This window comes from Plectropomus leopardus, chromosome 9, assembly GCF_008729295.1.
Source record: "Plectropomus leopardus isolate mb chromosome 9, YSFRI_Pleo_2.0, whole genome shotgun sequence".
Classification (NCBI taxonomy): Eukaryota; Metazoa; Chordata; class Actinopteri; order Perciformes; family Serranidae; genus Plectropomus; species Plectropomus leopardus.
In genome coordinates, this window is record NC_056471.1 from 8903508 (window position 1) to 8920366 (window position 16859).

General features: G+C 38.4%; 1 protein-coding gene across 1 annotated transcript; it reads right to left on the minus strand.

The window, feature by feature from the left end:
- Positions 1-1092: 1092 nt before the first annotated feature.
- LOC121948355 (endothelin receptor type B-like) lies at positions 1093-15744 on the minus strand. The gene is made up of 8 exons (XM_042493739.1): positions 15574-15744; positions 8531-9070; positions 6204-6316; positions 5914-6118; positions 3677-3826; positions 3446-3579; positions 3223-3331; positions 1093-3133 (listed from the first exon to the last, which is right to left on the minus strand). The coding sequence occupies exons 2-8, from the start codon at positions 8918-8920 to the stop codon at positions 2993-2995; spliced, it is 1242 nt and encodes a 413-aa protein (XP_042349673.1). The 5' UTR covers positions 8921-9070; positions 15574-15744; the 3' UTR covers positions 1093-2992.
- Positions 15745-16859: the final 1115 nt, after the last annotated feature.

Below are 16859 nucleotides of genomic sequence, written 5' to 3' on the forward strand. Positions count from 1 at the left end.
GATCCAGCATTGCTCCAGCACTCCGTTGACAATTAATTTGTATTAAAACACGTGGACAATAAAGGAAAACAAAAAGTTCATGGGGAAAAGAGGAAACTCCGCCATCCATCTCTCTCATGGTACTCAAAAAACATATCCTCTCAAGTGGGCTCCACACCTGGTCTGAATTGTCTCTCTTAATTACTTCTGTCCGCCCCCTTTCACACTCACACGGGCTCTACCTCCAGGTAGGCCCAACCCACCTCACAGCCATGCAGACAGCCAAAAAAAGATCATGTGCCTTGACAGCTTACCTTGCTGCTACAGGGTGCCTCAGTGCGTCAGTGTCTGACTGACCAAGCGTTGGTATCTGACGAGTCAGATTTGCTCACAGGGATTACTTTTACATACACTGGGCTCACTGTTGAAACTCTGGCTAGCAATATAAACATTCACATGCAATATTATATACATGTGACAAAAAGCATAATAGGTCGTCTTCAAAGGTGCCCTGTGGGGTTTTCTTACAAACAGAAGTTGTTTATATTCAGTGTTAGTCACTGAAACGTGTACCTTTAAGCTCCAACTATGAGCCATGGTTGGCATATCTTGGCACATTAGGGCCACTAGTCACGCGGTGGAAAAGTGCAGAGCCCCTAAAGGGACATGGGGAAGAAAAAGAAAAAAAAGATGGAAAAGAAATGGTGGAACAAATTTAATGGTGGAAAAAAATGATGGTGGAAATAATTTTTTTCCAAAATCCTTTTTTAACCATCATTTTTTCCACCATCTATTTTAATTTTTTTTTGTTTGTCTCCCCCATGTCCCATTAGGGGCTCTGTAGAGTAGTGTGCAACCAAGGCAAACAAATTCAGGACTCACTCATGGAAAAACAACTTCATATCGCTACTTGAGCTCATAAACTCCACAGGGAACCCTTAATGTATTCAGTTCCATGTAAATTTTGTGTCAGCAGTTATGACACTACATCACTAGTGACAAGAAACGATCCTAAACACATGCTTTAGTAAATAACTCAAAGATATATGCTATAAAATAATCTTTATTACAGCATACCCTCAACAAATAAGTATAAATGTAAAACAACAGGGCCGATATTCACATTACATTTTATTCTCAACCTCAAATGACTTCTAAATGTCTTTAAAGAGTCACAAAGCTGCTCAGACCTTCCAGTACACAGTCCCCTTTATAAGCAATGAAAAGCAGCGTGAGGATGATAAATACATATAATGAGTTAATAAGTCACATACTGCTTGATCGGCTGATTTGAGCGCTCTAATACAGCGGCAAAGGAATCGTTTTGTATGAAATATTTGCATATAACATAAATCTTTTTTAAAAAGCTTCGGTGTGAACAAACACCATGTCTGGTTTCTCGGCACTATTGTGGTTCTGAAAGGGGACACATTTGCTGAAAAGGCTGATATAGAAAACTCAAAATATGTGAGGTGTCCAACACTGTCTTCCCACTGAGAGCCAAAGAATGACTTCATCTTGTGTTTGTATCATCAGTAAATGCTATTACTGCTGCCAGTGTTCAAAACTGGAATTCATTTTACATTTCAGTGAATTACAACTTGCAAGTTCACCCCAAATTATGATACGAGGAACACACAATCAATGTTTTGTCTTTGACTGAGTAGTTTTTCCTCATGTCTGACTCTTTAAAGGGCAAGACATAGTGTAAAAGTTTTTTTGTTTTTTTTTAACGATGTTTATCACAAGATTTGTCACAAGTATGTGACTACGGAGCCTTTGCAGCTGCTTTCAGCTACAGCTGAGTCCTAAGTTGGAATATTAGGAACACATTTCTCTTCATATATCTCTTTAGTCGGCATCCCCCCTCCACAAATGTTGGTTAAACATTAGAGTTCCTGCATTTAACCTAGAATATATTCAATGGAAACAATATATCACTGCACAGTTAAAAAAAAAAATGTAATCCCCACTAACAACATCCAGCTGTACAGGTTTTACTTTTCCTCCCTAAAGCCCTTAAGGGGTTAATTTTAGGAAATGTTTTCCATGGGCAGCTCTAAGAAATAATTATCGGACTAGTTTCCAGCCGCAGCAACATCTTTGTAACATGACCTCTCGCTGATGGAGGTTAAATATTAGGAAATGATAAATAGACACCTTGTGTTTGCAGATGAACACGTGTTTTGTGATATATATTCTTAGAAAAATAGAAGCTACATTATAAGAGATGGATTAAGACTTTATACAAAATAGAATCAGCATATGACACTGGAAAACAACAACAAATAATAAAATAACTAATAAATGACCTCTTCTGTAGCATGACGGGAATCATCTGGTGTTTGTCAGACAACAGCTGGCCTACACATGACTCAAAGCGGCGATGATTTCCAGATAAGAGATTTGCGACTCTCTGCATGACAGTGGGGCCCCTTTTTTGCTCCGGTGTGATGTCAGCAGGCACTTGGGTGTGGAGGAGCTCAGCACACAGTTGGTTGTCAGGTAATCACCAGCCTTGATTGTGATTGGCACACTCATGCGTTTCTTAAAAATAATTCGGGGTCACAGTTTCCCTCTATCGTTCCCTGTGAGGTATTGAAGCTTCAACGGGTAGTACTAATCAGAGCTGTTATTCATACATGAGGCAGTAAGGCTGGATATAATCATAGGTACGCAATCTGCATGTAAATAATCCTGTACATAAATCTATAAATGTATTGACCACTGACAGCCTTTCAGTCCTCTACACACGCCTCAGTGTCGGAGTATGAACAGATTCGTGTAGTCTTGGTTTCATCATTTGCAGTTACAGCCTGAATGGATACAGTCCTGGCATTTCATTCATCACATTGGATCAGAGTCCTTCAGTCTGAGTCCAGCAGAAGTGACCTCTACCGCGCTCCATTTTTCCGTCCTCAGTTGGATCCGATCTGTTTGCAGTGACGGTGCTGATTCTCCATGATGGGAGCTGCTGGAAACATGAGTTTGGCGGAAAATGTGTGTATTGTGTTTAAGAAGAGCTTGTGTATTTCTGACTGGAGCGGGAGCTGGAGCGGTCCAGTCCGTTCACGTGGCAAGAGCCCTTCCAGCGTCCTCCTGAGCTTCGGTCATCCAGGGGAGATGTTCTGTAGCACCAACAGCACAGGCAAGACTGCGAGAAAACACGCACACACAGTTATCTTCTTCTTCTGTTTTTTTCTTATAGTATCATATTTTTAAAGCTGGTGTGTGCCCTCCTACCTGGAAGCAGTTTTTAAACTTCTGGCTGACAAAGTAGAGGGCGATCGGGTTAATGCAGGAGTTTAGGGAGGCCATGTTGATGCCAATGTAATCCATCACTAACAGGAAGCTGGTGGGGGAGAGGGCAAAGTTTACGGCAAGGAGCACAGGAAGTCACAGAGCAGAGAACAATGGGCTCTCATGATGTTTAGGGTGGATTTGCGTCGCCTATATGTGTGCCTACCTTAGCAGTTCACAGCGGTTGGGGTCATTTTGGTCGTAGATTGTTTTCTTCAGAATACGGCTGAGATGAAGGGGCAGCCAGCAGAGAGCAAAAATCAACACCAGGCAGAACACCGTCTTTGCTACTTCCCGCCGCTACACACACAAAAGACATATGTTGATGTTTTTGGGTGCTTCAGGTCTTATGATTACAGTGGATCTGCAGGAGCACAGCAGTCGTTTGCACGGATACCTGTTTCATGTGGTCGTTGAGGGCGATGCGCATGCCTTTTTTGCGACTGAGCATCTCGCAGGACATCAGCGTGTAGAAGATTCCTGTGCAGGCCAGCGGGAAGCAGAAATAGAAACCAAACAGCCACCAGTCTTTTACATCCTGGTAGAACTAGAGAAAAGAAAAAGACGGAGTCAAGAAAAGTGCAACAAATGATTTAGTGTGGCTAAAGTCTCTTACAAACTTTGTACAAAGATTTAAAGTTAAAACAGATGCTGCGAGTTATCTGTAACTCCTGCTGCAAAAAACTTATTTTGAAAGTATTTAGATTTTTTCACTGAACTACAGGACTTGCTGTTGAGAAAAAACACTGACATTTCCATCTAAAAAAACCAAAACAAAAAATAATTTAGTTTTAGAAGATTTTATGGAGGCCCTGAGAGGAAAGTTGGAAAAAAGATTGTCGTGATCCGTTTTTTTGTTTTAATCTAACTATTTTTTTCTCCTGCGTTTATGACTTTTGAACAGGTGAAAAAAAAGGTTTTGCCAGGTGATGTTTATATTTATTTATTTTTGCAAGGGTCACATTTCCTAGTTACTTTTTTCCCATTTGTTGAAAGAGGCGGAAAGAAAAGTTTTGATGGATACATTTTTTTTTAACATTTTTTTGGGATCATTTTTTCAAGTGTTGTTGTAATACTATTTTCAACCACAAAAGGCTGAATTGCAGAACTCAATGTTCTGGATAGGACTAAAATAATTAATTTTATTCTTCCAGAAGCAATGCAATTCAACAGTTAGTTTTTTAATGCCACACTACCAGTTAAGAAGCCATATGATTTCAATTTTTGTACAAATGTGTTCAATTAGTTTCACACTTGTTTTGGTTATGTAAATTCTTTTCTTTTTGTAGTTATTTTTGATCTTGTGGAAAATGTGGTTGATAAAGACATTTCCTCAATTAAGTCCACCAGTTCTTCTTCTACCAGCTTAGGCTGAATTATGTTTGTTAATGACACTAAACTCAAATTGCAATAAACTGATTTGAAATGACACATGAAAAGACATCACAGCTTTAGGGATCATTTCCACTGTGCCATGCAATTTCTCCAGACTCTTGTGGCTTAGGTTTCCACATATTGGAAATGTCTTGACAATTTGTGTACTTCTGTGCTGCTTTAAAAGTGACCATGAAAGCTATGAGTCACATTCAAAGGATTTGCATGAAGTCAATATGGATTGCATTACGGTACACTTTTAGAATTAGGAATTACTTGTTGGCATAACTTGAAAAAGAAAAAAGAAGTCCTGATTAAAGAAACACACTAATTGTATTATTACTGTTCCGGCACTGTTTGTACTTTAAAGTAACATTAGCTCAAGGCATAACCCAATCCACAAGTTTTTTTAATCTAGACTTGAAGGGACGGTTCGCATGAAAATCAAAATGGCATATTTTTCCTCTCACCTGTAGTACTATTTATCGATCTAGATAGGTGTGAATCACCGAGTTTAGACTTTGGCCCACAGAGATGTCTGCCTTCTCTCCAGAATAATGGAAATAGATTGCACTCGACTTGCTGTCGCAATGTCTCTTTCCAGAAATCATGACCGGTTACTCAAGATAATCCACAGACCGTGTTGTGAGCAGTTTCATGAAGGAAGTATTTTCTTTCCATCACACTACACTACCAACTGTAGCGTGCATCGACTGGCAGCTTACCTAGCACCACTGAGCTAGCTAACCAATTCAGCCAAAGAGGACACACTGTCACAAGCACGAGCCTCTTGTCTATAAGTAGATGCACGCTTACTTCTGCGCAGTGGTACAGTTGGCAGGTAGTTTGATATAGCTCCTGCATATAACTACTCACAACAAGGTCTGTGGATTATCATGATTTCTGGAAAGAGCCATTGCTGCTTAGTTTTTAAATGTATTATTTCGGTGCTTTGAACTCCAGAAGCTGAGCACCATCTAGTAAACAGCACTGTAGTTAAGAGGAAAAATGTGTATTCTTTGAAAGAGCTAAATCATTGTACAGCATATTTTGGCCTATGGGAAAACATGTAATCCCTATTTTTGCAAAAGCAAAATTAAAGTATCCAGCAGCTTGAGTTTATTATGCAGTTAAAAGTAAGTGGCTACATTAGATTTGATGGATCTTTTTCTATTTTATGAACTCTTTTGATGGTTTGTAAGTTTATTGTCTTGGAAAAAAATGCTTGAAATAAAAATGTCTATCAATCAATCACTCAACCTTCATAAAGCTGGTGGTCTGTTTTGGATGCAGCAGACACACGCGCAGCTTGTTGCCTCTGTACGGCATCTCCAGCATGTCGAACGCCAGCGCCTCAGGGACTGCGAGCACCACGGCAGCCAGCCAGATCAGAGTCACCTCCACTGCTTTCCACAGAGGGATCCCCATCCCCTTCACCCTGCTCCATGACGTGACTGCGTGGTAGCTGCGCAAACACAGATGTATGCATTAGCTGCTTTCTAATGTTTGTCATGTGTGTGCGTGTGTGTGTGGAGTAGAAGTCTACATACCGATCAATACTGAGGGCACACAGGCTGAGGACGGTGATTCCCACTGAAGCTTTCTGGATGAACGGCATCAGCTTACAGACGTACACGCCAAACGGCCAGTCCTCGGCTATCAGCTGCAGAGAAAAATAATGGAGAAGGCCGACATAGAAGTTTGTGGTGAGAGAAATTTATGAAGTCGGGCATCTTTTAGGTTCATACAGGGGACGTGTCTTCTGTTATTTCCGCAGCCAAAGTCAACAATTCCTCCACACTGCTGGTTCTTGTCCCGGGGGTCATAAAACAGTTCAGCATCAGGACAGTGTCAGTAACAGCAAATTATACCACATATTAAATCCTCGTTGACTGCTATGTACCGATGGAAGCCTGCAGCTATCAAGACTAGGTTGTGTCACAAATACCTGGAATACTGGACCTTTCGGGTTATTACTCAAACTCTTTGGATAAAACGAAGCACAACATTCCAGCTTCTTTCACTTAAAAATTAGAAATGTTAGATGTTAGATGTGCAAAATAAATGAGTATCACATGTTTTCTGCTGCATTTTTGGAACTTCTCACTGGTATACAGGTGTGGTTATAATGTATGAGCCAAACATTTTGGCAGCAAATGTTGTTACAGCTGAGCCCACCGGATGTTTTTGTATTGCACACATTAAGCAAGTGAGAAAAACAAAGACCAAGGTTTTCCTCGAATACCCAAGGCACCCCCAAATGTTCTCTAAATCTGTTTTTACTGAGTTTTTCTAGTTTGAATGTTGCCATGGAGTCTAGGTGGGTACTATGCTAAAAAAGGAAACAAACAAACCGCACAAAACCCAATAAATGTGCGTAGAAACCACAGCAATACACTCGATAATAAACCACAGCTAAACACATGATGTGCCAAGCATTACATTGCAAATGGCTAACCGATAACTGTGGAAGTGCAATGATTAGATTAAAGTCGAGCCAAATTAGATACAGACTCAACGATGTGTCATAAACTGAAGTCATTTCAAGTTTTTGCACATTGTGTGAAATGAATAAATCAAGATATTTCTTTCATGCAAAAGTTGCAATTTTATCATTAGATACTGGGCAAGCAGAGATTAGTTTGAGTCAACTATAAGACATTATCTCCCAGATGACTTTGAACTTACAGGCCTGGTAAAGATCATCCCTCACATATGAGAAACAAAAGAAACACCAGACGAGGGCTGGCCGATAGATACCATAACAATATTTTGAAAAGAGTAAAGATGTTGTAAGTATTGTCTTTTCTTGGTTTTAAAGGCTGCATTACAGTAAAGGCATGACATTTTGTGAACTTTCCAGACTGTTTTAGCTCTTCTAATATTTGCCTTTGCCCACAAAGTCCTTATATCAACATTACTGATGATTATTTAGTCAAATTCTCAAGCGCCAACCGTCAACTCTGTAATATTGTAGAATTATTGATACTGAGTTACTGTTTCTTTCTTTCTTTCTAACAGACCCCAGACTTTTTTTTTTTTTAAAGACAGGCCACTACCAACAGTTGATATGGCCATTCATGGTACTGGTAAAACAGAAAGAAAAAAAAATCCAAAGTACAAATCATGTACTGTTATAATGCTTGCAATATGTTAGTATTACCATGGAATTAGTAGCATTACCAGCACTAATATTATTTAAATATATAATGGAATAGCATTAAAAATCACTACCTTTGCCATAAAAGGAAAATTCAACTGTTTGGCTAGGCATGGCTTTAGACAGTGAAAAATCATACTAACAACATTATTTCAGCAAATACATAATAGATAACATTAAATGTATCATTTGACAACTATGAATGATCATGAGATTTTTTTTTTTTTAATTGGTAGCAAATAGTAGATTTTTATTACATTAGCTTAGCTTCACTACTTTTACCATGAAAGGACAAATCAACAGTTTGGTAGAGCATGTTTTCAAAAAAATAATAATTTGACCCTTTTTTATATATTTATTTTTGTATAGTTAGATAAATCTGTTCAGTAAGACTTTTGAAACTATAACATTTTGAAAATATACGAAATCCATCCACACAGAGCCCTCATTTTGTTACTAACTTCCTGTAGGAAGCAGATTGAAAAGGCAGCTTATTTGACCACACAGCGACATCTAGTGGATTCTTTTTAGCAAAACATGCCTAAACCAAATGGTAGAGATAGCTCAATCAGGCTGAGTTAAGTTTTTCATTAAGATATAGTGATTCAAAATGTGCTCTACCAAACAGTTCAGTGCAACGTTAAAGAGATATTTGACTTTCTTCTGATCGCTCAGTCCTACTCCAGACAGACAGACACAAAGGATGAATGTGGTCACCTTGTACACGTTGATAGGGATGGCGATGATGATATAAAGCAGGTCCCCCAGAGCCAGGCTGCCAATCAGGACATTAGGGCCGTTCCTCATACATTTGTTTTTGTATATGATCCTCAGCAGCGTCGAGTTGCCGATGATCCCCACCACAAAGATCAGGCAGGACACGATGGTGTTCACGTACTTGAAGGCGTGCTTGATCTCCGTCGGCTTAATGCACATGGGGGGGAAGGAGCCCCGTGGCCGCGCTGGCTGCAGGGGTGGACGCAGGATGGAGGCGTTTGTCTTTGAGGGTTCTGAAGTTTCGGGGACACCCTGGGTGTCACGGATGAACCGAGAGGCTCCAACCTCAGCGGCCATCAGGAGACACAGCAGAACGGCGATGGCCCTCATTCTCGCACCCGCACAGCAAGATCTTTGCTCACACAAAGTCACTCAGCAATCTAAAAATACACACTTAGTGGCAATCACGCACACATGTTCACACACATCCACACTTTGGGCTTCGCTCGGGGCCTGGCAGCGTGTGTCTGATGGTGTGTCCTGCAGAGAAAGTAGACGAACCATCAGTGTACAAACAGTTGCACACACAGAACATCCCACCAAATATCACATGGATCATGGAAAAAGATGAGAGTATATTAGAAAAGTATCTAGTGTTACAGAAAAAACAACAATATGTAAAAAAAATCCTTTTTTAAATTTTAGCATTTTTAAAGGTAATTTTTAGGTAATTTTCTTGTAACTCTTTTCACTAATTATTTTTGCTTATTTTTGGGCCATGTCTTGTTAAGTTGCTCGTTGCCTTCTCCTCATGTTTTTGAGTGTATCAAACCAATTTGGTCAGGTTTCAAAGGGTTAAGTGCTGATAACTGAAGCTTTTTTTGACATTAGAAGCTTCTTTTAATGTTTTTGAACGAAGCTTTGAATGTCTGTGTGTTGTCCCCATACATTTTTGACAACACTTGTCTGTCATCATATTTTAAAATAAAAAATGAAAGACTCTCTCCACAAATTGCTAAAATTGGATAAAGTAATCAATTGGAATTAAGAAATTTAAACTTGTCAGTTGCATCAACATAAATACATGTAGGCAGTAGGCTAATCCAATAAAGAATAACAATAAAATACTATCCATCCAACTAATCTAGGCTTATAGAAACATTATGCTATGACAGAAATGGCAATTAAATAAATCAGGACATTTCAAGTGTTTTTTCAAACTCAAAATATGAAGAGCCCGTGAGAGTCTGGGCTGTAACCTAAAACAGTGTTTTTGAAAGATTAGACGCCAGCACATATGGACTGAAGCAGAATATTTTGTTAGATCAAAGCATGTGAATTTTGGAAATAATGACATCCATCTTTTTTCAATATATTTTTAATTTAGGACCAGTCTAGTGTTAAAATGTTTGGATTACAAGAGTCATAAAAAAGGGCTCTAGCCACCTCTGGAATTAGTGGCGGATCTTCCTATAGGCAATTTAAAAATTAATTTAGGCTTTGTTAACCCTAAAAAAAAAACATGAAGTAAATAGTAGAGTGGAGTGTACATGGAGAGCATTACAGTCAGGGAAAACAAAAAGGCAAAAAAACATGCTTATAACCCTTCCATTTTTATTGTTAGTTTTTTTATTATCATTGTTTTTTAGTTATTTATTTGTGTTGATTTCTCATTGTTCTTTTTTTGTTGGGAGGGGGTATGCCTGGGAAGCTTGCCCAGGGCACCAGATGTATTAGCTCCAGCACTGACTGGAATCTAATTCTACAATTAGTAAAATACTACTAATTAAAGTGTAGCCTAATTTTCAACTGCAACTATTTAGAAATTCTCCATTTAAACAGGATGAACAGACATGCAAAAAAAAAGAAGCTGTGCAGCATCTGAATGTTGATTTAGATTTTGAAAGTCACCGTCATGAATGAAACAATCAAAGCTTCAAACTATTCGGTGCAACCCTGTTGAAAGCAAAGTTAACAAACGTGTGGGTCCTTGTTCATTGGGTCTGAATCAACAGGTGTTAAAATCATATGATTAGGATACTTAGAAAATTCCATTAAATAGCATAAAAGCCTCAACAGCATGTGTACATGTACACAAAGTACGTCTCTACAACACTGACGGCATTTCTGTGTAATGAAAAAGTATTCCAAAGAGGGAAGCAATGAAACATAAAACAGACAAATGGATTAGTGATAACTGAGGTTATAGGTTACATGAGGAACAGCGGTTCTGTGTGCTGAGTGTGTGTCTGTGACTTTTTTTTTTTCTCTCACGGAGAACCCTCACTTGGCTTTGAGCCCCTCAAGAATCATGTGTGCCCCCCAGAGTGCCCCGGGGCAGCTCTCGGGATAAATGGGCTGATTGACGATGGAGGCAATATCCGAGAAGACACGCTATCAGAGCGCACAATCTCACACACACACACACACACATGCACAGTCTCTCAAACTTCTGACTCTGACTTCTGAAACTTCTTGACCTAGAGTTTGAGGAGGCAAAGGTTTTGTAGACAAATGCATTACTTTTTAATGCTCTAAGAACGTGCTTACATTCACAAAATTTCATGCAACCCCTCTTAGAACAAACACAACACACACACACACACACACACACACACACACACACACACACACTATCAAACACAACTGGTATTCATAGCTACATTTGGCTCAAAAACCACAGGGGCTCATTCTGTTCACACACACACAAAGGCACAAAGTCACATGGGTGAACTCGTATCACAAGAAATCAGTCAGATAATTCTGTCCTTACATATCCTCTCTGTCATCTGAATAATGACTCTGTGCTGTATAACATGGTGCCTAATTAAGGCTATGTCAGAACAAGACTGTCTGATCTAATTTGAAAGATGAGTTTTAACCGGGTTGATCCTCTTAGTCTAACAGATCTGATTTTATAAACCATCTCGCACCTTTAGCTCTGCTGGATTCCCGTCTTAGAAATAAGGTGGTGGAAAGTTGGCAACCAGCGAGCTGAAAGTGTGTGTGTGTGTGGGGGTAATAGTCAAAAATGTGTGTTTGCGTGTGGGAATGGAGAGAAGGAAGAGGAGCATTAGAAATTAGAAAAAGGTGTGCAAAAAGTGTACACACATGCATGCACGCATGCACACACAAATACACACACACAAACCCTCCACAGAAATGCAGGAACGTATTGGTAAGAAAAGAGGTCAAGATTGAGACAAATGAGCTACTGCACCGTGTAGAAAAACAATAGGAGGAAAAAGGAAAAATCTGAAGAGGAGAAGAAAGAGTGAGTGAGAGCGACGTAAAAGCATTAAAAAAACAGAGATGTGGGGAGGGGGAATGAATTTGTAAAATTCTATTAATTTAAATGGTAAAACTGGGATATAAATGTCCAGTATTTTATTTTAAAAACTGTGACTGACATTTCAAACTGAAATGAAATGCTTAATGCTGGATAATTTGATCCAGTTATAGAATAGCAATTCTGCGTTTTTGCAAGACTGTAGAAATCACACTGATTTCTGCAGCTGTCTGCACCAAAGTGTAACACATTCTACTATCTGTGGTCAAGGCTGGACCAAGTCATTGTTTTGCAAATCCCAAGTCTTTGCACTCAAGCCCTAAGTCAGGTTCCAAGTCAAGGATAACAAGTCCATGTCGAGTCCGAAGTCATAAACTTTGAGGTTTGAGTCCTGAACAAATTATGATGTGCTCTTTACTAAATGCAATGCCACTCTACAGCTTCAACAGAGTGATGACATAAATATACAAATATCATGAATGCTTTAAAAAAAATAGCATTAAATTGTTAAAACTTTTTTAAACAAGTGTGACAGAACTTAATCATAAAAAGTAGTGCTGACATGGCACTTTCACAGCATGTAGCACCAATAACAGAATGGATTTTGTACCTCTGTATCTTGTGTAGTTTTTAAGTAATCTTATATCAGAAAAAAATGTTTTTAACTTCATCTTCTAACATGTGTAAGACATTTTTGTAAGACCAAAATTTTATGCTGTTGCATGCTTTATGTTTGAATGAAACAGAAATATAAATGTTAATATTAGATTTGAAGTAAGGGGCAATAAATTTATTCTTGGAACACTTTTTAAATAACATAATTTTTAATCTTTGGGTCTAGGGGAACGTATTAAGTATTTTTAAGTCAAAAAGCTCAAGTCCGTTTGAAGTCAGAGGTCATTGGTGTTCAAGTTGAGTTGCAAGTCTTTTCTGATTTTGTCAAGTCCAGACATCAAATTTGTGACTCGAGTCTGACTTGAGTCCAAATCATGTGACTCGTATCCATACCTCTGATCTGTTATGTTGCAGTGATGGAAGAAGAGCCTAGATCCTTCACTTGAGTAAAAATACCAATAGCACATGGATAAAGTACTACATTATGAGTAAAAGTCCTGCATTTAACATCAGACTTAAGTAAAAGTACAGAGGTATTATCTGCTAAATGTATTTAAAGCATCAAAAGTAAAATTCTTCTCTTTGACATCACTGGAGAATTTATACTGATGCATTATTATGGAAACTACTTTAAACTACTACTACAGTTCTGTAGTTTACTCCAGTGGTTCCAAAACTCGGGGTCGGTTCCCTCCAAAAGGTCACAAGATTAATCTGACGGGTCATGAGATTCAGACTTTTCCCTAACATTTTCTTTTTTTTGGTGAAATATTGGATAATTTTACCTCTCTGAAACTTCAAACTTCTCACATGATTCTGTTTAAACAAATTTAAATGAAACCACATGAGACGTTTAGTAGGAAAATGTCTCTCTGCTGAAGCCGATAACAACATCTATACATTATTATAGACAGCTGAAACAAGACAATGGGCCCAAATAACATGCTGACTGTAAGTGGTTGCAGGCCAAAATCGCTGAGAAGCATATGTTTGAACTCTAGAAGTATAAGTTATTGCATGTTTTTGATGCAACACTATAAGTGGAAAAGTAACTACAGCTGTGGAGTAAAAAATACAATATTTCTCTCCAAAATGTAGTGGAGTAGAATAATAAAGTAGCATAAAATGGAAATAGTCAGGCAAAGTACAATTACCTCAAAACTGCTCTGTAAATACAGCACTTAAGTAAACAAATGTTACAAGTCAAATATTACAGGAAAACTGTTTTCCAGGACACAACAAACAACCGTAGCTCAAATGCAACCAACCTTTCCTACATGTGAAGCTTAGTGCTTTTTTTTCTCATGTGAAAATGAGTCACAGAGGTGGAAATCCAACTCTGTGGTCATTTTTGAGTTTGTTCTCTTTTTTTTCAGTGTTGTGTTGACATTGCAATGTGTTCCTGTTATTTTGTCTCCCATCTCTGTCTCCAGTTTGGAATAACAGGAACACCTTATGTTCAAAACAGGAATGCTGCTTGTTAATGCAAACACCAATGCCATCAGGAAAGGAGTTTCAGTTCCAATGAGTCCAAATACATGGTTAAAGTTTATAGCCTCATTTTAAATTCTTTGTGAGTGTGAAATAAGGTTGTTCTGCCAGTTCCCTGGAGTTTAGTTGTCTCCCTTGTGAAAAGATCCAATAAACACTGTCTATATAACTCAAAAGTCAGTAAATTGGACTTCATTCTTTTGATTTGTACGTTACTGTAAAGGCAGCAATGTGCATCATGTCCATGTCTTGCTGCATGACGCCAACACGTGAGCTGCATTTAGCTGCAGGTTGTGAAACTGTGTGACTGGACAGATTAGCAGACTGTCATGATTCAAGCTGTAACAAAGCACGCCTTCACTTTCATCTACGTAATTGCAAGAAAACGATATTGTCATGGTAAGAGAGCATCTCTGAGGCCATCCAGTCCAACACATCTGCTTCTAATTAGTTATAAATCACTCAGCGAGTCCAGAACAAAAGATAAAATGAGTTTGATGTCAGGGCAACACTTTATAAAAATGGTTCAAACCATACTTGATTAACGAATGCATGACACACAATGATTTTATGCATGAATTAATGCAGGATGCATAATGAATTCCTGTTGCTAAGCATTAAGAAATGATAAATTCATTGGTACATGACCCCTTTAGCTGGATTCCAGTTACAACAAGATCATTTAAGATCCGTGCATTCGCTCAGCTTCCCTGAAGCAGAGCAGTACCTATTGTTTCTATTTTATTTATAACTTTACACAACAAACAAATACAATAAAAAAATGCAAAGAAAAACTCATTTTCCACTCCATAAATTGTAAATGTGGTTGATTGATTGTTTTTACAATGAGGGCATGCAGCAATAAATGACCAGTTAAAAAAACAGGTTCATATTTCATAGACAGCATCTGTATATGTTGCATTAGTGCACAAGGTGGACTCTTATTTTTGCACATTGCATATTTGCTCTGTGAACTTTTGCATATTCCCTAACAAACATTTTTACAAATCTCTGCACCAAACTGTAAAGTTTTGTTAATCATAAACAACTACATGGCACACATTTTTCAGGTTATCATACTTGTATTTATCGTGCTTTCATATATCTTATTTTTATTGTAATTTTTTCTATTCTGTTTTTAAGTTCTTAAGTGTTGCAGTAGTTATTGCAACTATTATTATTCATATTATTCCTCTTAAAATCTTTAATGTTTGCACCCAAAACACAACGCAAATTCTTTTGTAAGTGAAAACCTTGTTGGAAATAAATCAGGTAGATTAACAGGTAGCCTCCTGTCCTGCTTTCAGAAAGTGGGAGCAATTGAGTCTAAAATGAAGTGTGAGGTAACCTGAATAATGTATTATTGGTGATCTGTTAAGTGTGAACTCATCACATAAAGTCATAGTGGCTTGATCTTTTGTTAACGGTGAGCAACAGGAATTCATGATACACGCTGCAGTCACTCGTGCCTTAAATCATCAAATAAAACTTTTTTCAACTGCGCAACTACAGTTCAAAAGTCATCAAAAGAGGCTTAATATTTAGCCATGTGGCTCCAGCTACTTCTGCAAAGTGCACCGCCAAAGCAAGTCTTTCATACTTAAAATTAAACCCTGTGATTTATAAAACCAAGGTCGATGACACTCACCGCGATGTTAGAATGGCCAAGATCAAAGTTTCCCGATCAATATTCCAGCAGAGTTCCACTAATTGGCCCGATGCTTAGTGAAAAATCAGGATTTCTTCGGTGTTTTGCAGCAGTGAAAGTTGGCGCTGTGTCCAGTGTGTCCAGCTGTGCGTCAGGGCCCACCGCTCCTCCGCTCCGGGTGCACTCTGACGCACAGAGGGACGTTGCGGACTTTTATAGCCGCGAGCCGGAGGCTGGAGAGACAGCCAATCACATCACAGATACGAGCATCCATCCCTCTCGGAAGCCGGGACACAACTAACTTACACTCATTAAAGCTTTTTATACTTTCCCTTAACGCTTCATTGGTTTCACGTTTTTCCAGCTCTGAAACATCAATTAAAGACTTCTTTTGATTACTGGGCTGATGACGTGTACATATTGAAGCAGCACACTGGGGATGAAAGAGGACTTGTTTTCTCTGATGTGCTGTGAAACTTCAATAGATGACTGCTGTCATGGGAATGGTTCAGCCTCCAGGGTTCTCTTTTGCAGGCCATTTTAAAAACGCATGATAATAAAACTCCCTGACATCTGCCTCCTGCAAAGACACTCCCAAATTAGTCAGCTACCTGGTAACATGTTGGATTTTCATTTAGAAATACTGAATTTTTCAATACAGTTATGACTATATACATAGGTGTAGATTTCAAGGGAAGCATAGGGGCAGGTGCATTTGTTTTTCCCAATATAAACATAAAAGCAAAACTGATGCAAAAAATGACAAAGAGGTGCTTAAATTTACAAGAATGCAGGAAATTTGGTGTTTGCTGCTCAAATGTTACTTTGCTGCAAAGGCTTTTGCTTGGACACATGCTGAGAATGAATGAATGAATGAATGAATGAATGAATGAATGAATGAAAGAAAGAGAGAAAGACCACCTATTATTATTATTATTATTATTATTGTGTCATGCAAACTGTTATGCCCAATTGGGCTTATGAGACGTCATTTAATCAAAACAAGCCAGAACGTGAGTCCAATGTAACATATTTTCAGGCAATATCAATAAGAAAGAAAATGGAGCAAAGCGACAAACGTAATTAAATCATCATCATGTGTGACAGAGTTCATAAGTCACTCACAAAGACATTTACCGTGTAGCACTGAAAAATCAAAACAATTAAACAAACTATCTCGCCTTCTTTTGCAGGCTATGACCGATACTTGATGCATTGATCCAAATATGGATTACTCACAACAAAAAAATAACTTTTTTTCTGGTTGATGTATCCCTCATTTTAAA

Excerpts from the sequence above, each read along its gene's own strand:
- LOC121948355 (XM_042493739.1), bottom strand. The coding sequence starts at position 8,920 with ATGAGGGCCATCGCCGTTCTGCTGTGTCTCCTGATGGCCGCTGAGGTT. Across the intron at positions 6,119-6,203 it reads TGTGCCCTCAGTATTGATCG|CTACCACGCAGTCACGTCAT; the intron begins GTATGTAGACTT and ends GTGTTTGCGCAG. Across the intron at positions 3,134-3,222 it reads AGTTTAAAAACTGCTTCCAG|TCTTGCCTGTGCTGTTGGTG; the intron begins GTAGGAGGGCAC and ends GTTTTCTCGCAG.